The sequence below is a fragment of the Haplochromis burtoni genome, unplaced genomic scaffold (genome assembly GCF_018398535.1).
Source record: "Haplochromis burtoni strain Fernald_Lab_line unplaced genomic scaffold, NCSU_Asbu1 Contig_326, whole genome shotgun sequence".
NCBI classification, from domain to species: Eukaryota; Metazoa; Chordata; class Actinopteri; order Cichliformes; family Cichlidae; genus Haplochromis; species Haplochromis burtoni.
The window spans coordinates 373,611-397,793 of NW_024582687.1; the positions used below are offsets into that span (position 1 = coordinate 373,611).

A 24,183-nucleotide genomic window follows, 5' to 3' on the forward strand; every position below is an offset into this window, starting at 1 on the left:
AACATATGTGATAGAGGAAGGAGGCAGCCATCTGCAGGTGACCTAACTATCTCAGATATTGAACCTACACCTGCAAAGATGACTACAGAAAAACACAAGGAAAGAGGCTGGTCAGAAACCTGTATGCCACTGCACTCCAGCATGATGTCACAGTTTAGAAAGTTTTCATTGGAAGTCGCTTCTCAGATTCTTTAGTACATTAACTGTCAACCAACCAAACTATTTTATTGACAGAAATTACACATCAGGGTCATTTACAATGCTCTAATATTCTTTCAAATGTCTCTATTAGTATTTATACTATACTACCAAATTAATATAAATACTATCTAAATTATTGTAATTTAATTAATTATAGCCTTTAATCATTTTTAGCATTCCGCTAGATCTTTATACCAAACTTGACTGAAAGTGGACCTTCCTCCAAAAGTTACCACCTGTTTGTCCAATCAAACAGTCACAGAGATCAGCATCAGAGGGTAATTGGGCCTCAAACATTGTGCCCTTAAAATCCCTTAAAGTAGCCTGTCCTGCATGCCTGCTTTAGTTTTATTTAAGGGTATCTCTGAAATTGATTCTAGCTTTCTTGGCCGTGAAAATACAGTATAGTGATTACAAATTAGAACAATACAAAAATAGTAAAAGACTGAGATTATTGCAATTAATTTCACAATAGTACACAGAAATATAGCTTAAATCCTAAATGACCCCACCCAGCCACTTGGTTAATGGTTCCAATCGAGAAACCAGAAAATTGCTGGACAATGGAGTGATGGATTTACAAGAAAAAAACTTTATGTCAAATTATGAGAGGAAAAAAAAAGTGATTTTAAAGGAAGAGAAAAATATGTGAGGAAAAAAAACTGCAACTTTGTGAGAAAAAAACCCTTCAAATTATGATAGAAAAATGTGGCAACTTTATAGTGATGGATGCAAATGACAACAAGAAGAAAGCAGCAAAGGCATTTGATGCAAAAACTGACAAATATACAAGGAAAACATTGAAAATGTATGAGGATGCAGAAAAAGTCCCCCCCCCCCCCTCAAAATTTGAACCTAACTAGAAAATGAGAAGAGTGGCAATTTCCCAAGGGAGACGCAGGCAACTTTGTGAAAAAAGTGGGATATTTAGGAGAAAAAGACAGCCCTCATTTGATACGCCCCTTTTAAAAGAGCTAAGATGGTGATGTCAGATGTTCAGAATGGGACTTGACACACCAGTGAATGACATCATGGTGGATACTTCCACCGTTTTTTAAGAGACTCATGAAAGATTAGCTGACACTTGTTTGTTCCACAGGTTTTCTTTTCAAATGTGCACATGGAAGAGTCCAGACCAGGACTTGCAGAGACTAGACAGAACGTCCTGCCTTTAGTCATGCAACTCTTCATTTATTGGACTCTGCACTGCATAATGGGAGATTGTGCAAGTCAGAATTACCCACTGAGCCTCAGTGCACAGAAACAAAGAAACATGAAGACCAGAAGGCAGGCAACACCCATTTTTGACTTTTTATTACCAAGAATACAAAATATATCTACATTCACATACCACTTACTGTAGCATGACTCACAACATAGATTTCAAGTAAACTCCATCCAATTGAATTATCAAAATCTACCTCCACATCTCTCCCAGTTTGGAAAATCCTTTTGGTGTTTGTGTGTGATTTACGTTTTTTTTTTTTATTCTTTCCTTCTTCTAACATGTCTTTCATTTGTCCTTTTTACAGTTGGCACTTGATGCAGGTTCTCAATGTCTCTGTAGTCCACAGGATCGGAGGATTAAGCCACATTTGTGTGGGGACAGAAAAGCAACACGGTATCTCTAACAGGACAGATCAAGCCTCGTTGCCACCAGACTCCGGCTGGCACGGCGGTGGATCCAAAATGAAAGGCGACTCGGTCGGGCGTTTGTCCACGTGTAGTCCTTTCCGCTGTGCCACATGTCTCAGATGAGATTCAAACATCCACTAAGACAAATCCAAGATTTTATTTCATTTTTTTAATAAAATGCTTCCCTCTCATCCTAATGAATGGATACCTGCTTTATGTTTTGGAGTTACAATACAAAGAGCTTAAAAATGGTACAAAAACAATAATACAGTAAACATATTAACTCTGAAACCCCACATGGGACTACGACATCGCCGTCTCCGCAGCACGTCATGTGACATTTAGAGATGCAGCTTCTCACACGGATTGAAAACAAAGGCAGTTACATCATGTATGTTACAACGTATGCGTGATCTTTTGAAGATTTCCTCGCATGGCAGAGGCTTAAAGTACAGTCTCGGCTTGAAGGACCCAAATAACTTAGCAGAACATATAAATACAGCAAGTGGAACAAAGAAATAAATTAAGACCTGCCACGGATGGAACAAAAATACGACTGCAGCAACGACTCCTCGCTTTGATTCTTCAAGCCCATCTCTGGCATAAATTGCTCGGCGTCTTGAATCGAAGGGGCTCTGCCTGTGGCTGGGTCAGGCAGTTGAAGTTGGTGTGTGCTTTGAAGCCGTTCCTCAGCTTGGCCCCCAAGAGGCTGCCAGATTTGGCCTGCCTCTGAAGCCCGTCTCTGGGGTAGATTTAAAACCTGCTGCAGGCCTTCAAGGCTGTGGAGAATAGAGGCTTCGGCAGGATTTTGATTTCTAACAGTCATGGATGTGGCCATGAGTACATCTCAGCTTTGTTGTTGTCACTTCTTGGTTGTTTCAGTCTCTTTTAAAAAAAAAATATTTTCATACGTCCGTTTGTAAAGGAAAAGGCCCTGTCGTCCTACCACAGTGGAGGACTGTTTGTCTCCAGCACGCCGTACATCTCAGCAAGTTTTTTAAAGCGAGGCCCCCAGTCATTCAGGTAGTCATACTCATGGTCGGTGTTTGAGGTTCCAGATTGCAACGAGCTGAGGGACTCCGCGACAGAGCCTTCCCCCTCGTAAGCGTACGTCTGCAGGGAGTCGTAAGGCGGGGCGCACGGGTCCATGTCGGCTTCCAGGAGCTTCGCCAGCACGTATCCGTGAACATTGCTGTCCCCGCTGCCGCCGCCCATGACACATGCCTGAGGGACGTATCGGGACAGGCTTTCAATCTCCGGCAGCATGTCCTGTCTCATCTTGCCCGGATGGTGGTGCGCCTCACGAGGGTTCCACATGGCGGCGATGTCGAAGGCTTCGGTGTCCTCCTCGCCACCGCCTTCATCGTCATAGCGCACGATGTTCTCATGCACGTTCTCCTCCTCGTCACACAGGTAGGGCTTCTTACGATGGGTCCGCAGGGAAAGCATGAGCAGGATCATCACTGTTATAAAGGGAAAAAATGAATGAGTATAGAGGCCATAAGGAATCAGTGCTTTAAGTAAATGCTGTGACAGACACGGTTATTCATTTTTAAAATTCTTGGTGTTTTAATGTTAAAATGTAAAACCAAGCCTCGACCTCTGCAGCTACAAACCAACAATTGAAGTTCTAGTGGCTACTCCCATCTTTTATATACAGTCTATTATAGCTACTCATGGCAAAAGATCAAGACCCGGGTTTTCAAACATAAGGCGGGGGTCCAGAAAGGCTACAAAGCTACAAAGCTAGATGGCTTTGGAATATTTGAAGGAGTGCATAGATTTTTTACTTTTATAATAAGGAGTCAACTTACTTATTCACATCTATGAATAATTAACTAACTCTGGGAATAGGAGCAAGTATAAAAACATTACCAACTGATACAAAGCTCAAATAAAGATATTTTTAGAAAACACTATTTCACAACCCTTCAGCTCAAATGCATCAACAGTGTTCAAGAAGAAACGCTTGTGCCATCAAAACCAGAATTACTGCATCTACGAGGAAAAAAATAAAATTCACAAGAAGGCGAGCAAGGATGTTTTAAGAAAATTTACTGCTGCCTGTCAGAGCAGCAGAGCGAGTCAACCTGCTGAGCCCTTCTACCCGCAGCTACAGGTCTGCAGGGAGAGATAAAGCGGGTCCGTATCGTCCCCTGGGGAACTGAAAGTGTGATGCTACAGGGCAGCTGGTGCTAATGAATGCTAGACTTTCTGCGAGGGTGAGAAAATAAATCCATATTTAATCCTACAATGCTGATGTCACACTGGGAGATGCCTCCTTTTTTGCAAACAGACTTTTTAGCCTTCGGCTGTTGTGTTGTGTCACGTCTTGGGTGATCTAAGATCTCTCGGCAGGCTGCATATTTTGCGCACTTTGCTTTTTAAGTTCAGCTTCAGGGTTGATTACCTTCTTCAGAGGGGGTATCACAAATATTTAAAGTAGCACACCGACTCGCTGAAAGGTCAGGGTGTAAAACAAAGTGCGGCAGTGATTTTAATCACGGCCCGCTCCTACCCCTGAGGCTTGCCCTCAGCTGGTTCTTTCACATCCTACAACAGGAGATTAAAATGTGGTCTGACTTGGAAAATGTTTTCCAGCCACATATTCCAGCAGTTTACGGCAGCTGCATGATGTCTTTCTGCATTTGTGCACTTCACGTTTGACCTGTCAATCAGACAGGCGTCCAAAATGAGACGAACCGTGAAGATTTCGGTGCAGAAAAAGGTTCTCGTCGTGCTGGGTTTCCAACATGACATTCACAGTTTGTGCAGAGCATGATTGGACAAATCAGGGACAACTGTTTCACCAATGTTTTTCTTTTTTAAAACAGCGATTGCAGGACTCCAGGATAAAACCACAAAATGGAGACCAAAAGCAACATTTTATAAATATTCACAAGTATTAAACATGCCTAACCCTTATCCCTTTAAATCTCACTTGTTACACAGGACACTTCAGGGTAAGTATAGTGGAAGGTTTTACTACAGATTCTCAGTGCTTTGTCCTTTAATTTCAGGTAGGTTTAGGTCATGTGGAGATACAGAAATTCTTTTATTGCTGCCATATAATCTGCATCATTATAATTGCATTAATAACATTCTTTACAGCATTATTTCATCTAATAATATTTCTCACAGTATTGATACTGCATTACAGTTGTTTATTGAAGATGTTCATTTGAGGATCCTTCCATTATGTTAACTTTTATTACAAGTACGGTTAGAAGTATTTTACACACATTGCATATCTGTGCTTATTTTGAGTTGATGTTCAGTTCATTAAGGGTCTTAAGCTTCACTGGTGTGACTGTCCAGGTGATACATGCTGAGGGAGACTAGAACATAGAAGGATGACTGCATGCATGCTTACAATACATATAACACATATAATCTAGGAATGTGCCAGGCCTGAGGCCTTAACTCATTTGGTGTCTTAATATATTTTATTCTACTTGGTAACAGACGATCAGAGTCAATAATTAGCCTCAGAGACCCTGAGGGCTTGAAGTTTATTACCTTGTATGGAAGGTGTTATAGAAAAGAGAAGTTCTATGTCTGCTTATAGCTATTAAAGATGTACGATTAACGGTGACTAATGTCTGGAACCTATTTTAATCTGTCATTGACGCCATGGGGGGGCGTGTACCCCACTGGTTTATAAGTATCCACAAGATGTATTTTGGTCAGAGGACATATGTTGATGTTTTCTCCGGGCTGTTAATAAACTCATCGTTTGATTGCACTTTTCTGGGGCCTCCGTGGTTTGTGACACTGCTCTACATTGATTGATTTCGCGACAGTCATTAATCTGAAAACAGCGGCTGATGTTAACTATGACTTTTCTGAATAAAATCACACTACTGTCACAGAGCTTGTTATATTTTCATATAAACAGGTTCAAAAAGACAGCTGAAGACAGAATCGCTTTATATTGCTTTAAGTTAAACACCCTACAATATACATCTGATGACTGTGGGGAGGAAGAACTCAGAAAAAGGTCCGCTGGTGGTTTCTAACAGAAAGAAACCACCAGCGGATCCAGGCTCAAGGACAAATGTGACAAAACACAAGCTACAGGCATTCATTGTGACATATAAACATAAAGACAGCATAACTAAGCAATGGTTGCTTATGCAGGTTGTCTGCATTAGCTCTGTTTTGTCCACCCAGTGTAAAACATGCTTTGTTAACGCTGTCCATGTCAACCCAGAGGATTTTTATAAAAGAGATTCTTATTCTACTTTTAGAAAATATACAAGTAAGACTGTAAATGGAGATGGATAGTTTCTTCTATAAACCGTAAACCAGTATAATTGTCATGAAAGAGAAATTTCACTATAGATAATAAAATCTTGTTTTGTAGCAGACTGTAAATATGCTTAAAATTTGGCATGTTAGCATGGAAGTCTAAGGCCATTGGTTCTTGTCTTATGGAGCCAACCTCAAGTGGCCATTGCAGGAACTGCAGTTTTTGGCACTCTCTTTATATTAAAGCTCAAACGTTCGTTCCCTTTAATATGTAAGAATAATAAACCATGTAGGGCAGCAGCACTTATGTGTGTCACCTAAACTTAGGCTTTGTGAGCTTTTAGCTGACACGGTTATTTGCACATCATCGTAACAGCAGCTCACCCAGCAAGACGAAAATGCAGGCCAGGATGGCGATCAGAGCCCCCCTGCTGAGGCTGGCGGGCAGGCTGTAGGCCTCAGCGTTGCATGACATGACGTTGCCCTCCTGGTCGCAGCTACACACACGTATAGTCAGCGTGCTGGTGCTACTCTGAACCGGCTGCTCACTGTCCGAGATGAAAATGGGCAAATAGAAGACGGTCTGGTCTTGCTGTGACCAACCGCCACGGCGAGTCAGGATCCACGCTGTGTTGTCTGGAAGCGAATACAGAGGTCACAAAAAGATCAAGTTAGTGTTCAGAAATACAACAATAAGATGCTTAGTGTGAGGTAGCTGATAGCAGCAGGGTTACATGTATGTGCTGCATTCAGGGTAACTGAACACGCGAAGGGGTCATGGGATGCTGGTGAGAATTGAAGACGAGCACAGCTGTGAACAGGAAATGTCGACCGAAGCTACTAAATATCACACCTATTACTCACAGAGGCTTATTTCAAGACACTGATCTTTACTGTCAATATATAGCAGGAAAAAAGAGTTTTAATAGCCTCACATACATTTGATCATCTCCCACGGTTTCTACAGCTGTTACTGTAGTTAAAATTATGTATTAAATATCCTTTAGTGCAATATTTCTGTCTAGCCTGAGGGAGAAAAAGTTAGCAAAATTATCTGATTGTTCTAAATTACTATAAATATAATTCTGCTTTGCATTCCCTTCCCCACACTCCTAGAATGTAATTATAATGGAGAAACACTGAATCCTTCATTATATTTTTTATTAAGTAAATGAAGATATTTGAGAAGAATCATCTTTAACAATATCAAGAACATGAAGATTCATAAGAATGTGAATTGTGTGTTTTAATGAAAGGAATTAAAAGTCCTTAGCAAGTTCTAAAATTTGATAAATACAAACTCAGATGAACTACAGCACATGACACTTCATATTTGCATAACTGATTTAGGAAAAATGAAGCCAAAATGCAGCATGTGTGGTGAATACTAAGTATACCCAAAGAGGAAAGACATCTGCAATGATCTTATAGAAGCAACAATCGCTGGACATTAGTCTGGAAAAGTTACACAATCTTTTTCAAACAATCTGAAGTCATTCTGCAATGAGAGATTCTTCATAAGTGGAAGTTGACATCCCAGCAAACTCAACCCAAGGTCAGACTCTGCAATGCTTAAAGAAACTGAGATGTAGCTCTTGGGTTTTTAACAATTTGTACAGGTGTCAGTTAGCATGCTATATGTTAAAATTCTGTTACAACTAGGAGAAGACGGAAGATGGTTAGTTTGCCAGGGTTGCCAGGTATAGGCCTGTTCTCTCTAAAAAACAACATGGCAGCATGGCTTAGGTTTGCAAAGTTGCATCTGAACAAACCACGAGACTTCTGCATTAATGTCCTCTGGACAGAAAAGACCAAAGTGGAGATGTTTGGCTATAATGTACAGCAAGTACCAATCACAGCATGCCAGCACTAACGCCCCATACCAAGTGGTGAAGGGGTGATGAGTTGGCACAGGCACAGGACCTGGCCACCTTACAGCAGTTGCGTTGACCATGAACTCCAGAGTATCTGCCTCCACTTCCAAGTATTCTAGAGCCAGTTTTGAGACCATATGTTTGGCAGTTTCATTGAAACTGAATCATGCAACAGGACAATGATCCCAAACACAGCAGCAACTCTACAACAGACTGGCCGAAAAAAGAAGCGGTGTTATAGTGTAGTTTTTGTTAAAAAAAAAACACACATGCTGCAGTTCATTTGAGGTTGTATTTTAATAATAATTTAAAAATTTTGACTTGCAGATGATTTTGAATTATGTCCTGATTCGTAAGACCTTAGAACAGAAGGAAGCTGTACTTGCTTTTTACCACGACTGCATTAAAATGTAAAAACCATGAATATTTACTGCTGGGCTGCATACTTCCATACTACATATTTTACTGTGGATGCTGCTCTTCCATAGATAAGGAGAAACAGCGATCTTATTTTACTGGTCCAACTCACTAGAAATCAAATTAGCCTGCATGGAAAACTCGTGCATGACACAGAACCGTGACTGAACGTGTACCTTGGTTATCTTTCAGGGTGAAGTTAGGGTTGTTGACGGCCTCTGGAGCCAAGCTGTAGTAGAAGTGCTGCCCACCAAGCGGCTCGTCTGGATCTACTGCTGTCACGGTCTGGATCAGCTGGATTACAGACATGAAATACAGTCATATTTAAAATCTGCTAATGGCTTATTTCACTTTCAGCAAGAAATGGTAGAAGTGATAGTCGAACAGATGTTATGTAGTGGAGAAAAATGTGTTTTTCTGGAGTACAGGTGGTATAAAATGTGTGTCAGATTTTACTCTACGAGCACCGGAATATAAATTATACAAGTATTTTATCATCACTAATGACTCAAAGGGACTTATTCCAAACACTGATGCAAACTGGTGTCTCCGTACCTGCCCTGCTTTGGCATTTTCACACACATACGCCTCCAGGTAGTGCATCAGCGACGGAGGATTATCATTCACATCCAGGACCCTCACAGCCACCGACACACTTGCGATCTGTGTGGGGTTATCTGCAGGGAAACGCAAACTGGTCAGAGGCTGATGGACGGAGATAAATGACTCTGAGAAATCCTAAGGTGCAGCATGTTTGCTGTAAAAGATTTACAGAGGAGCTCAGCAGGATCCTCACAGATTACAGTCCTGTTATTCCCCATTACAGCCTGCCATTTGCATACCCTAACCAGCTGTGTAATAAGCTGTGAAAACACAATTAGTGCAAAGTAACTACTTTCTCAGGTTTCATCACATGATCCATCCATCAGAGGTGTGAGATTAGCTCTCGAGGTCAAAGCTCCACGTGGTCTTACTATGCTTTAATATTCACTGCAGTGAGCGTGCTCCAACTTTGCTGAAGTTGAAGATTTGGTAATTTAATAATCTACGAATTAGTTTAGTTCAAATTGAACTACACTGTGTAACAAATTAAAGTTCTGACACAATCTCCAAATTAATTATCACTTTTGGTAACAAAGTGTTGACTCTATCCTAAACACATTGTCAAAATTCTTAAAAAAAATTTCACTTAATGCTTTCAGTTCTCACATAATCACCTTTTTAATTACTAGTATTGTTAGTGTCCGACTGCTTTTTGCGTTTAATTTAGGACATTTAGCAGTTTTTGGACTCAATTACATTATTACAAGTAACACAAGTTTGTCATTAAGAAGCTAATGTAAAATTGTTGACACATCATAACACACATACCTTTCACAAACATGGCTCAATCTCAGTAACTTTATGTCCACAGGTCTAAAAATACTTATATCACAACTATAAAGTTACAATTTCATGTGAGTTCCTCGTTATTTTTGCTCTTGAATTTACAGCAACATATAAAAAGCTACTCATTTTTAAAGTATGAAGTGAAAATAAGGACTGTGAAGTAGAGAGAAAGTTTTTTATCGTCAGCTTTGTTTTGTTCCGGTTCATTGAAATTTTTTCCCTCTTCCTCTCTGTGCCCTTTCCGTCTCTGTCACATCTTTAATTAGCCACCATGCGGGAAGTTCTTTAATTAGTCATTAATTCAATTACCATCTCCTTTAAGGTGTGTCTACCAAACAAAGGCACAAACAGACAAACAAAGCAAAGGGAGGAGGGGTGAAGGTGACTTTCGGGGCTACCAGCTGTGTGCGGCTCTGCGGGGCATCTCCTGCTCAGCGTTACATAACTCTGCAAGAGCTGTTCTCAAAAAATCACTCAGTCTGCGTTCATTCAAGTTTACTCCATCCACCTGTTTGTTTGTGTTTTCTGCATAAAGCCGCTGAATGAATCTCACAGTTTTCTGCTGTTAAGTCCTTAAATTCAAACAGTTATTTAAATTTGAGCTGCAGTTTTACAGGTTATGATAACTGTATGCATGATTGATTTCTATATTTTTGAAATGTTAGCACTAATCTGTGTCACGTAGTGCTCCCATACCACCTATGGATGCACATGCTGTTCAAAAACTACTTTAGTCTTTAAATAGAGACTACACTGTAATGGCATAAAAGCAGCAAAAGCAGAACTCAGTTACAGCCAGATGTGTCTTTATTTGCATGTGTGTAAGACGTACTCATCTCCATGGCGAGGATGGTGATGTTGTGCCAGCCGACTTCCTCTCGGTCTAGCGAGCGCACCGTCATCAGTGACCCGGAGGTGATTTCGATGTAGAAGTACTTGTCGGGGTCACTGGATCTGTCAATGGAGTACCTGGTGACACAAGATGATGACATAATGACAACAATGATAAATAAAATGTACCTTTGTGTAATTTTAAGTGGTTCATAGGGTAATGCATGCACGCACACATAATCCAGCGCGTGACCCACGCGTGGGTCAGATGTCAGGCTGGAAACTCCTGAGGGAACTATGAGAAGAGGCTCCAGATAAGACTTAATCAGAGTATCTGCCTCCTCTGCCAAACTTCCAACATGTTGGGACATGCAGACCTGCAGAGTGCCGCCCTGGCTCGTTTCCTGCCACCGTGGGCCATTTTCCAGAAACGCTCTTTTGAGAGAGACACGCAGCAACAACAACAACAACCGGCCACACTCACACACACAGGAGGAGAGGGATGAAGAGCGCATCCTCTTCCAGGCTGTGGAGCATAAACCAGTTTATTCACACAGAGATGGAGCTCACCTGTCACTGCCATGCTCTCCTCTCACCTGGAAGAGCCGCCAATGTGTGTTTCAACCAGGAAACAAGCATATGTGTGTAAATCTGTGATCTGATCTGATGATAACTTGCATGTTGTTGCACTTTCATTTTTTCCAAACATAAGGAAAAAAAGGAAAGTAAACTGTATTCTGTTAAATTCCTTAAAGGAACGGTAAGATGATGGTATAACAGAGCGTCAGTGACGTAAGATTTTCTTCTGCGGTTATATTGGAGCAGTGAATACTAGACAGCACTTATTGAGCAGAAAATCTCTCATATGCTGAGGCAAGACTAGCATGCACAGATGATCAATAATAGCTTATGAAAAACCCACTTTTGTGCTATTTTGAACTTTTATAATTTGATTTGAGAGCAATGCATTCACGCAGATATAACACATCTTCTCCTTCACTGCATCCACGAACCTCCTCCGAGGCCTTCTTCTTTTCCTCCTGTCTGGCAGCTCCATCTTCAACATTCTCCAAATAAAAGTTTTAGCATCATCAGCTCTGCCACCTCCAGCTCGACCTTCTATCTGCTTGTTTCACTCTTGCTGCTAACCTTTAGTCAGAAATCACTCCTGACACTCATTTCCACCCACACCACCCTGCCAGCACCCTCTCCTTCATCACTTTTGTGCATCGTCTATTGTTTTGGATTGTTTACCAGAGGTTTTTAAACTCGGGTACCTTCACTAACTGTACATCACACACATGCATTGTGTCTTGCTTCCATTGACATTCATTCCTCTTTTCTCCAGACCATACCTCCACCTCTGCAGCTCTCTTCTACCTACTCCTTACTTTCACTACAGATCACAGTGTCATCTGCAAACACCAGAGTCTTCACCGTAGACTTGTATCTGACCTTATCTGTCAACCTGTCAAACAATAAGGGGCTCAGACCAGATATCTATATATGTAATCCTACCCCCACCTTGAACCCATCTGTCACTCGTACTGCACATCTTATCACTCTCTCGTTGTCCATGTTCATGTCTAGCACCACTTTCTCTCCCACTCATAACTTCATCATGTAGTACCACAGTTCCTCCTCATGTAACCTGTCATATGCTTTGTTTTTCACTGCTGCAAATCCTGATATTTTAGTCTGAACTTGCCCTGGTTAAGTCTTCTCTTTTAATAAATATGACCAGTTTTATTTGTCTCGTAGAAGCGCATTAAATGCATCACATCATACTGACACAGGCAACATACTGAAGGAAGAAATATTTTTGCCTTTAAATGACTAATTAACACACATGCTGTTGTGATCATCACCAGATGCAGATATCAAATGTTTAATAAAAGTCTGTTGCTGGCACACTGAGGCATTAGCAGCAGACTGTGCTTGCAGACTTGCTCGCTGTGCGCGTTTTTGACTGACTGCCGACAGGAAACAGTCGTGATTGGCATGTCTGCCGCTGGCGAGGATCTCCCTGAAGGATCTCTATTAATATCACTGGTCCACAGTCCTGAGGAGGGGGGGAGGGGGCAGTGTGTGTGAAAAAGCAGGTGAAAAAGTGTGAGGTGAGTGCATACAGATGTATCTGCCAGTCACGCTGCAGCGCAGAAAGGACGGAGAGATGACAGATGAGGCAGACGGAGACACTGAAGGTCACCTGCTGCTTGTTGTTATCTGCCATCTGATGTTGCTGTTGCTGCAACAGCCGATTCCTCAGTTATCTGCAGCTCCCATTGCCAAAACTCGCATTTTGAAAATCTCTCACTGATGCTCGTCCAGCCCTGAAGATTTTAGTGACACGACATTTTCAGACTGCAACTTCAGCTGCTCTGAATCCTGTTGCTTCCAGATATTAGAAATCAGTTTTCTGCTGATGGTCGTGGTTGGGTCTTTTATTAATCATCAAAACCTTGGATGACTACCTGTAGATCTCCCATAGCAAAAAAATAGTCTTAGAGTTACTTTTGCTAGTCTCTCTGTCACATCAGTAAACGAGGATTACTTTATAAACTCGGCCACTTGTGTCAGCCCATATAAAATAAAACATTGAGCTCATTTTCAAATTCTTACTCTAAAAGTCATTAAGGAGGATTATCCAGTGTTAGAGTTGAACACAAATGATTAACCAATGATTGTGAAGTTTCACAAATTGATCCGCCTCTTCTCATCACAACAAACAAACAAAGGTGAGAGCAATGGCTCACACTATGGTTGCTGTGAACAGAATGCATCCATCGTTAATGTCTTTACTAACACCTGTGCTTTCCTGTTTAGTGTTAAAAAGAAGCTGATTAAAAAGAAGATGGACTGTTTGTTCTGTTCTTCTCTTTGGAGACAAGCTTCTTCAACAGCTTCAGAACTTCAAGTGAACAAGCTCAGCTTTTACTGATCATAGACAGACATGTGAGAGAAGTCTCCTGGTCCTCATTACTAGGCCATAATAAGAAAAACAGCTTTTACTGTCAATAAATAGCAGGCTTTTATAACAGTGAGTCAGTAAAGAATGATGCATTTGAACTTGTACTAAGAACTTCCAGAATACCGCAGCCACTTCAGTCGCAGCAGTACATGGTAACCTCATTGATGAGCGCCGGCTGCATCTTGTGATTTTAAGAAGCCTCAGTCTTCAAACAGCAAACAAAAGGGCTGTTTTTAGGGAAATGGGGGGGGGGGGAGAAAAAAAAATCAGTTTTCTGCTATGAGGTTCATTTAAAAAAACCAAAAATAAAACACATTCTCTAGGCCAAGAGAGTATTTTTTAATGTGTCCTGAACAATAGTTCTCCAGGCTTTTCTTTGGACATTGGCTGCTTTTTCACTTATTTTCTGTCCAGTCCTTGTAAGAATATTTTAAAACCATATAATCCTGACCTATGAGTCATTCAAGGATAAAAAGGCATCTAACTGAAGGGATGAACCAGTGTTGCATCTACACATAACAGAGCACTTAGCAAAGAACCACCACCTCCTTAGCCACTTTTTCACTACCAGCCTGTTGCAAAAACACATAAACATATTTCCCCATTTCTTTAGTTGAATGTATGAAAGATGTCAAACTGTCAAATAGAATTTTTCTACCAACAAGATGATTCTTGAAGAGCTTTTAGCTGAAAACCTGATATATCTAAGCATGGCAGTGTCCTTAAAAGATTGTGAAAATGAAGGACAAAAGAAGAAATGGCTCATTGCCACATTCACCTATTCATACAGACACTTTTTTCTGTCCTTAAGTGCTTTCTATCTAACATTCATACACATTCACAGCCATCTGTAAAACACGGTGGTTCGGGCCCACTTTACAGACAGGAGAAATTGTCAAAATTGATCAAATTATGAACACAAAGAAGTACAGTCAGATTTGTATCCACCGTATAACACCATCTGGAATCTATCTCATTAGTAATGGCTAAATCTTTCAGCATGACAATGATTTCAAACACACTGCCAGTGCAGTAAAATCATACCTGGGTAGAAAAACACAATCAGTCGTAGATTGTCCTCCTCAGAGCTCGGACCTCCACATTACAGTAGAAGTGTGGGGTCATCTGAAGGTAGCTAACATCCAAAGATGAGCTTTTCCTTTAAGAAGGTTGGAGGATTGTTCCTAAAGACTACTTAAATAAATGATAAGGAAGCTTTCCTAAGAGAGTTCAGGCTGTGTTGAAAAATAAAGGTGCTCCTACCAGAAATCGACTTTCAAGCTCATTAGGATCCTCAAAACTGTTTCTGTAAATATTTTCTGTGTTTTGTTTTGCATGTGTTGCAGGTATGCACATGTATGTCCATGTACATTTGCACATGTTTAAATAAATCACCTATTTCCTCATCTCACTAGCAAAATATGAAGAAATTGGGGATGACTTAAGACTTGCAGTACTGTTATACAGTTGAGTTGCATGACGTGTTACCTGTCAGTGAAGGGGGAAACAATAGAAGTCAATATCTATGAGTGAAAGAGGACGAAAACCCTGACACAGCACTCGGGTTAAACTGCTGAGTGTCCGTGCAGACGGATGAAGTGAGCAGCAAACGCACACAGGAGTCATCTACATCGTCTTCCTTTACTTTTCACCCTGATCGAGGTGGAAAAAAGGGAAAGCTGGGACGAGGTGCAGCTTGTGTGAAGCACTCAGTCACCCCCGCAGCCGCTCATTCCTTCAGATGATTAATAGCCTAATTAAAAGGCTTTATGTCTAATTAGTTTATGAAAGGTGCAGTCTGGACGATCAACGCACCACGCAACATCTGTTCTACCTGAGAACAAACCAGACTGAAATAAATGACATACGTCGTCAGCGTCTCTACTTCTGCGTGGTCTTTGGTTGTTACACAGATTAGTCCTCTATCTCGTGTCAGCTGTCCTGCTCTGAACATATATGTGGATAAATGGGAGCTCAGTCATATCAGCCTGCAGCTGCAGCCAGCTGTGAGTTGTGTTGTTATGCTGCCCCCTGCTGGTAAACAGGTTACTTTACTCTTATTTTACTTTAAACTAATGAAAATGCAGATTTAACTAAATATGATGCTCCAGATAGACTTACATTATTAAATTACTGAATTGACAACGCTGGTAAAATTGTGATGAAATCAATGAAAATTACCGACATATTTTAAATACATTTTGGTTTATAAGTTTCCAAGCTTATAGAAGAGTTGCTTAAAAAATATCCATATTTAAAGGTGAAGAGTGGGAATTTTTTTTAACCTCTGTTTTAAATTCACCCCTCAGTGCATAAGTTTAATCTCTGAGAGAACCCAAACACATTCTGTGAGTCTGTCTTGGTTCCAGTTGACTGGTTTTAGTCAATGGGATGGGTAATTTGTTTGCCGAACACAAATTAACTCATTGATGCATCTCAGAATTGGTTCAGTTTACTGCTTCTGAAGCCAGTGGTCTCAGAAGCTGATCGAGGCTGGGCTGTTGGCATGCAGGATGTTGGCATGCATATCCATGAGAGCACCATACCTGATCTGATTGTTTCTGGTGGAATCTGAGCTACCGAGATGAGGCATTCCAACCTAAGCTTGTGCCATATACAGACTTCTCTAGCCACCATTTAGTCCCTGTGTCTCTGAACATGTTGGGTTGATGCCTTCATCAGGCTCAATCAGTGACCTTTGCACCCACTGAAGGCTACACTTATCCAAGAATGGAGAAAAAATCCTCAGATACAGATTGTGCAGTCCATGTTTAGACAGTGACTGCTAGCATCACATCCAGATAAGGCCACACCTTATATTCAGCATCTTGTATCTACATATATTACAGTGTTGGTGCATAAAATCTGAAGCCAGTAGAAACAACAAAGAGGACTTCCAGCAGACTGTTTCTGCCACACATCTGCACAGAAATTCTGCTAAATCAAACCATACGAAGCACATAACTGGAGCATTATCACAAAAAATAGAAACTTTGCCTTTGAGGTGGTTTTTTTGTCGTATCAAGGGTATTTATTGACCTATTTAAATGCTTAAAATGTAGACTAAACTCTTGCACAGTAAGCATGTTTGCAGTAAAACTGCAAAACTACTGAAGCACACAAAATCTGGAGTGGTTTATTTGTCATCCTCACCTCACAGTGTTGTTGGCAGCATCCGGATCCCTCGCTGACACGGTCTTCACCATAGTCCCGATCTCTGCGTCCTCTGGCAGCTCGACGTAGTACGCCGGCGAGTCGAACAGCGGGGGCTCGTCCACGTCCTCTATGCTCACGTGCACGATGGTGACGTCCTTGAAGGGCCCGCGGTGGCGAAAGGCCGGATCCAAGTGGGTGTTGGCTCCCTCCACCTTTAGAGTGTAGCTTGGCTTGATCTCAAAGTTTAGCGGCTGATGGGGTAACACACAAAAAGATTTTAAACTTTTAAAAATGACCTCTGGGGTTAAGACGTGGATTGAGATTAAAAGGTTAAACTGCTGGTATTTCATGGTAAAATCAGCAAACGCTGGGCCTATCTGCTAGGAACTGTCCAGCTCAAAATAAAAAATGAATATTAAGTATTTATTTCAGTGCTGAATTTACTGAAGAGATGCTGCAAAAAGAATGTGATCTTTCCCTCACTCAAGGTGAAATTAAATTGATAGATTCCTGAAGGGACTTTTGAGTGTAGGACAAAGAAGGCTTTCAGCCTTTTGTAAATGATAAAAAATGGACTGTTTCTTTTTTAAAAAAAGAAAAAGAAATTGGATAGTTAATATCTATATCATAATATCATCTTTAGTCTGTACCTTTTTCACTGTGATGATGCCAAAGAGGTTTGTAGGGTCGGTGCTGATGTCAAAGGTGTCCCTTCCATCCCCATCGATGATGCTGTACTTCATCTCAGCATTGACCCCAATGTCCCTGTCCTTCGCCCAGATGCGTCCCACCACCGACCCCACAGGAGCCGACTCAGGAATACTCATCTGGTACAGCCCTGAAGACACAGATTAACATGAGTGTAATCAAACGGGTTCACTTTTCAGTCCTCTAGAGGGAGCCAAACCTCTTCGGCTCCTCTTGTCACCAAACCACATCTCAAGCCGGATGAAATAAATGGCTCCATAAACGCCTCACAATTGGGTTATCTACTGTCTCATGGGTCGGCTTGAATTTCATCTACCGTTTAACCTCAAAGAAGAGGTGACAGCTGCCCAATTTGTGGAGCTCCCCGCAGCCTTAAAGCAAAACGCTTGCACATTGTGTTTGTTGGAGGGGAATCCCTGAAGCTCTTCACAACCGATCAAAGTTCCATCGGAGTGATGGCGTTAATTGGTTTGGGGACTGGTGATGGAGGAGGAAGTGGGCGCTGGGTGTTTTCTTTGTCTAAGAGCGAAGCCACCGGTCGGCCAAGCCGAGATGACCGCAGACAGCTAGACAAACCCCTGACCTAATGAGAGAAGTAGAAATTGGTATATTGAAAGAGACAGCATGGGGCGTCTGGTGGCTGGGAAGAAGGAGAAGAGGGAGGGAGGGAGGAGGCCAGAGGGTAAATGACTGGGGATTGGTGGCTAGAAGTGGACAGAGGGGCTAATGGCTTGGGTTCTCCAGAGAAATGAAGTGGATAGATGTAGAGATGAATAGTTTTGCACCGTTCTTATTGGGGGCAGTTTTAAAAATACACAAAGCACACCACGAGTGAGGTGTCAACCCTGAAACTAAACAGTGATCTCAGGGCCATTTCAGGGCTCTGAGTTTGGGTTCCTGGCCTGTCTCAGCTGCAGCACGCTCAGGCTGTACTATAATGCACAAGGCAGAGTTCAGTGTAAAGTCAGCATCATTTTAAGGCCAAGCTTCCAGAAAGCAAAAACACCAACTGGCTCAAAATCGAGACTTAATCCTACTTCTTACCAAAAATAATAAAACAGTATCAGTATTATGCTGAACCATAAATATATAAAACTGCATGATAAGGTCTTCCTAAAGAACGACATCTGAGCTTTCTCCAGAGACTCCAAAACTTAACTTTGAAAAGAGGACTTCTTATGAAGATTAAAAAAAGTGTTTACTGCAGTAGAAGTTAAATGGTTGTTTGTTTTTCCTATTAGTTCAGTCATTTGTCTGATAAAAATTAAGAGCTAATTTGTGGACTGCTGGTTGGACAAATCAGCTCGCTGGAAGAATATCTTCTGACATTTAAAGTAATGCTTTGTTTCAGCCCTCATTACCTCAGGGAGTCATAGCTCAAAGCTGCACAGTTTGTATATACTCAGAGGCTTTTTCTTTTTCTTTTCGAAGTTTTCCTGCAGTATATCACACGCTGCTGTTTCATAGCTGCTGAGACAAAGTACATGTTGCTCCTCCTCGAGGCTGATATGGGTTCAGGTAGAAAATCAATAAAACTAAGAAAAACATCTGCAGAGGGTTGCTTACTTTGGTCAAACATGGGCGGGTTGTCGTTGATGTCGCTGAGCGTGATGTTGACAGTAGTGGTGCCGGCTAGCCCCCCCAGCTGCCCGCCCATGTCCTTCGCCTGGATGACCACAGTGTAGTTTTCTCTGGTCTCGCGGTCCATGTCTGCCAGGGACACACGGACCACGCCTAAAAACAGAGAGGCAAATTAAAAGTCAGTTGACACAGACTGAGGTGAAACAGCCAAAGGATGGTGTCCTGAAATGAACGTAAAACCTTGATGATCAACTGATTTTATATTGATCTCTGTCTGTTCATGAGGGATTTTTCCAGCATCTCGTTGAATCTGTGCATGAAGAATTACGCAAGTCATGAAGGCAAAAAGAGTTCAAACCCATCGCTAGCAAGGTGTACCAAATAAAGTCGCCAGTAAATGTGCATTCTGCTACATCCAAAAGGTGATCTGCTGGTGCCTGGGGGGCTTGAGAGGAGTCCAGTGTCATCCTAATACACATGCATGCATAAATCATCCTCGCACCACACACCACAACTAATTAGTTTCTCTAATTTAGAGTCCCCCACCCGAACACACATTACTGTTATTTCTCATTTGGATATCCAATATGTTAGTATGATATGATGCTATGGCAACTGTACACTGTTTTTAAATTTTAAATTGTGCAAGCTAGCAGAATGGCAGTCTAGTTTATGCCTGATGAAAAATGAAAAAGGTTTTTTTAGAAATCATAATTAATATTTTCCTCATTAATGATGCATCTCACAAACCATCCTCTGTTTTTCAGGATGTTAATTTTTATGCAGATTAACCACTGTGCCTGCGGACATATGTGCAATCTGTGCATCATTACAGTGGATGCCACTTAAGCCCAATAATCTCATTGTCATGTTAATGAAACCAGGTTCAAATTACTTTTTTGGCTTTGTGACATGGTGCATTATCATGCTGAGAGCAGTCATTAGGAGATTGTAAACCATGCGAATGACCAGGAACGTTTAGGGGGAGACATGGTATTTAGATAATAATGAATCAAAATCTACGGGCAAATGTCCCAGACCACAAAGAGTCAATCAACACCCAAGCTGAGAAATATGAAAGCCAATCATCTTGTTGCACTGAGACATGCACAGAGCAGAGGTTTGGGACAATTTTAATTGTGCAGCAGCAGACATATCTACTTGTTAATGTGGTAGAAATGTTGATAAGCATTCTTTTTGCTTTGCTGTTGTAGCCATAGCATGACTTTAGATTGAATTTGTCCAGAGTTTTTGTGGGACAAGCAGACACTGACCAAGTTAGCACAGATGTGCAAAAAGCTGCAGCTTTCAAAAACATCTTTATAGCCTGATATAAAAAAAATTTTCTGGCCTTTACGGATAGTTTCTCTACAAAGGGCACTACGTTTTGAATCATCAACCTGGATGAGTTAGGGGTCTGGCACCAGCAGATGAATGCACAGGTATTTGCCATAGACAGTACATACGATGTAGCCAAATTAAAAATTGGTCAGAAAGGACTATTATCCTGGTGATGCTCACTCGTTCACTTGATTTTGATTTATTTGTAGCGTGACTTCACCAACCAGTGAGATGCATCATGTTCCTATGTTCCTGTTTATTCTGTCTTTGGTAGTTGGTAGACTTCACCTCTGCTAATGGGAGTCAACGAACTGGACCTCTGAACCGCCTAATTGAATTACCTGACAAATAATATGGGCTGCTACTAAAAACAGCCTGCCCAAGAAGCTTTTGTTTCAGTTTGGGTGAGAAAATCTAGTTAATTAGCACTAATTAGCAGGTATAGGTGTTGCACTCATACAATTTGCCAATTTCTCATCCAAGAGGTTTTAGGTTTTAACAGCTGATGGGATTCTCAGCCAGTTAAACCCTGGTGGAGTTGTCACCTTAGAAGTAGACCTGAGGTTTGACTTACGTTGTTATCATGAGAGTTATTAGGGTCAGATGCATCTAGATGTGAGTGGGAGTTGAAACAGATGGGATCTCAAAATATATCTGTAGGCGACTGATCGATGATATCATTTTCAAGGACCTAAAAAAAGAGTTGCCTTCAAGCACCTAAGACTACCATGACTTTGAAAAAAAAAAATAACAACAATGTGGTGGTGGTCATGAAGATGTAATAATGTCCTTTTTAGATTCTATTTTGAGTCAAAAGAATCAAACTTTGTGGCTTCATATTTAGTGGACTTCAAAATAATTTTGCAGTACCTGACTTAACGTGACTTGCTTCTAGAAAAGGTCAACTGTGGTACTGAAAACATCATCTCTGACCATAGATTTGAGCCTGCTATCTGCAGCTTTAGGACAAAAAGGAGACTAATCAGACCAAGATACATTTTTGTCCAGTTTTAGTGAGTCTGTGACCTCTGCTGCCTCAGTCAGACTCAATGTGGTCCTTTGCTGTTGTAGCCTGTCCACCTCTGACTCAAATGCTTTCTTTCTCAGCACGGACGTAAAGATTGGTTATCTATGCTACTGTCTGCCAGCTCCAACCGGTCTGCCAGCTGACCTCTCACCTAACTGAACTCCAGAAGCAGCTGTGTGGTGGAAATCTCACAATATCAGCAGTTGGAGAAAAACCACATTTCTCCTGATTCTGATGTTTTATGTTTAGATTAAGTAAGCATTCGGACTTATCTGCAGACTTTAATGTTTTGCTCTGCAAACACATGATTGCGTGATCAGATGAGCACATAATTACACAGATGCACAGGTGTTCCTAATGAAGTTATCACTCAGTGTCCTAATCAAGAAGTGGAAATAATCACATTTACTTTAGTTTGAACTGAAAATGAGAGCAAAGAAAAGTAAGAAATTGTTGCTTCTAGAGGATTAAATAAGGTATTTTTTTGCATAGCTGCACAGTTAAAGTGCACGTAACCAACCTCAACCCTGCAACTACACCTCACTATTGGCTTACAGCCTAATTTCTCTGAATCGCATTTGCGTGCTTTTTTAAATAGCTTTTATTTTAAATCTGCAGCACAATTCATGCAAGGTAAAAGTTTTGTGCTATAGAATCAGAAAAGGAGTTCAAGTTGCGGGCAGCTCCAAGGCTGTCTGTGTTTAAGTTGTACATTGTGGCAGCACTAATAAAAGCTGTGCCTATAGTCGAGGCAGTGAGGCTGATTGATGGCTGCAGAGCCGACCTACAGCAGCAGCGGTAGCAGTAGTCTGACTGGCTGTTGATGGGCAGTGCACCCTCAGCGGTTTGGCAACAGATTCTGTGCTGACAAAGAAACGGGACAGCTGTGTTAAACACTGGCCAGAGGTACTAATGGATTTTTGGACATTGTAGTAAATCCTTTAACCACATCCTAGAAAGCTACAGGTTTAAAGAAATCTTCCTCTTTTACAAGTTATGTTTACCTTATTTTTATATGCTGTTATTTTGTAAAACACGCTGGCCAACCAATAATCTTTATTCTTCTTCTTTTAAAATATACCTGGCTGCAGTAGTTTGATCTAATTCAGACCCAAGAGTATTGGAGAGGTCTCTCACGCTTGTGGGTTGATAATTTAGTTCATCCCAAAGCTGTTAGATGGTCAAAGTCAGAGCTTTGTCTGAACAAGTCCAGTTTTTTTCCACACCATGCTGTACGCTGGCTTCACGCACTGAAGCACTGTCATGTTGAAACAGGAAAATGATAAATACACAAAGGTGGAAGTGCACTACCAAAAATGTCTCCACTTTTTTAAACACCCTCAGTGTGTAAATATTCCTGTCTCCCTTTTTGGGATCGTCTGTTGTCATCCTGAGGTCCCTGGTTAGTCTCCATGTTGCTGTACTCTGTTTCTTATCTGCAGTTAGTATTCGTGCATTATTCTTCCTGTCTTTTGGGGGCAGCTGTGGCTGGTTGGATGGTTGGATACTTGGCTCCTCCCATCAATGGTCTGAAGCACCATTGAGTAAGATGCTGAACCAGCTAGTTACCCCAGTGCTTCATGTGTGTAATGTTATGTCTAGATAAAAACACTGTATGAATGTATGTGTGACACTAGGAGTGTTAAAATGGTGTAGTTGCATACTTGACAACATTTAATTAGTTAACTGGATGCAACATAATGGAATATTAGTTGGTAAAAGGCACTAACATCACTAAAAAAAGACACAAAATCTAGTTCAGTGACTCAAATTAGAGAAAGTGAAGCTGTGGCTTCCAGCTGCAAGTCAAGGTCGCCACAGCAATAATAGAAAACTTAAAGCCTGAAAAAACCCAGGTGGTTAGGTTGCAGTTTTAAATCAAGGCAACAGCACAATTATCCTAAATATACAGACAGGTTGTAGCAAGCTGTAAACGTATTTATTTCTGCTATAAAGACCGACATTTTAATGTGAGAGTCTCAGGGAAGTGACTCAGTTTTTGCCCGTAAACCAAAAACTGCTTCTTTTTTTTTAAATCTTCGCTGCAACCAAAGGGAGTACGCCACACATAAGTTTGGGGCCCTGACTTTTGTCAAATGTAGTAGCCTATATCATTTAGCTTTAAGTACAGGGTGCAACACTCCCTTTTATTATCTACTGTATACTAATAATTACTTTTAATTACTTCTGGTACTGATTGAAATGAAGAAGGTCAAGCTGTGTGATCAAAAGCATTTGCAAGAAATACATAATACAAAGCCAAGTATGCTGTTTGTTTCTTGATCCAGTCTTTATGCTAAGCTAGGCTCACAGGATGTGGGTTAAAGCAGGTTTCTCAAAAACTTCAAATAGTCCTTTACTAATAAAATGACTTAAAAAATAAATAATTGTATATTTTCTGTCACCATTGATGGATTCATCATCTCAGAAGAAAATACTCAAAATATAAGCTGGTAACTGGGACTCAACTGCTGCTTGGAAAGAGATAAAAAAGAGAAAGCAGGTGAGAAGAAACCAGCAAGATGGTTAAAAGTATACTGCAAAATACATAGTATTTAATTTTATATTTCTCCAAGCGTTTGCTCTCCATGCTATGAGGCGCCGTCTGTCTTATTCTGTCCTCATTTTCAACAGAAAAGTCACACTTTGAGCTCTTTTTTTGTCGGGTGCCAGGATTTAGAGACGTGGCAAGTTGCGTCGCGTTTCAGACAAGTGTTCGGTAGTCTCATAGCAACAACAGGAACCATGCTGAGCTTCCTACATTCAAAGTCGGTTTGGTATACACAGGGGTGTGGACTGCT

The 24,183-nt window shown here is 41.1% G+C and overlaps 1 protein-coding gene across 5 annotated transcripts in view; it reads right to left on the minus strand.

Annotated features, from left to right (window-relative positions):
* Positions 1–1,046: 1,046 nt before the first annotated feature.
* The window catches only part of LOC102296449 (cadherin-20), a 107,187-nt gene continuing 84,050 nt past the window's right edge, over positions 1,047–24,183 (minus strand). For all 5 annotated transcript variants that reach the window (XM_042228486.1, XM_042228485.1, XM_005941898.3 and 2 more), the window contains 8 exons: positions 19,000–19,167; positions 17,376–17,563; positions 16,723–16,976; positions 10,600–10,736; positions 8,934–9,055; positions 8,555–8,672; positions 6,472–6,723; positions 1,047–3,299 (listed from right to left, as the gene is read on the minus strand). In XM_042228486.1, coding sequence (XP_042084420.1) covers positions 2,779–3,299; positions 6,472–6,723; positions 8,555–8,672; positions 8,934–9,055; positions 10,600–10,736; positions 16,723–16,976; positions 17,376–17,563; positions 19,000–19,167 — 1,760 coding nt within the window. In that variant the 3' untranslated portion in view covers positions 1,047–2,778. The remainder of the gene's footprint in view (positions 3,300–6,471; positions 6,724–8,554; positions 8,673–8,933; positions 9,056–10,599; positions 10,737–16,722; positions 16,977–17,375; positions 17,564–18,999; positions 19,168–24,183) is intronic.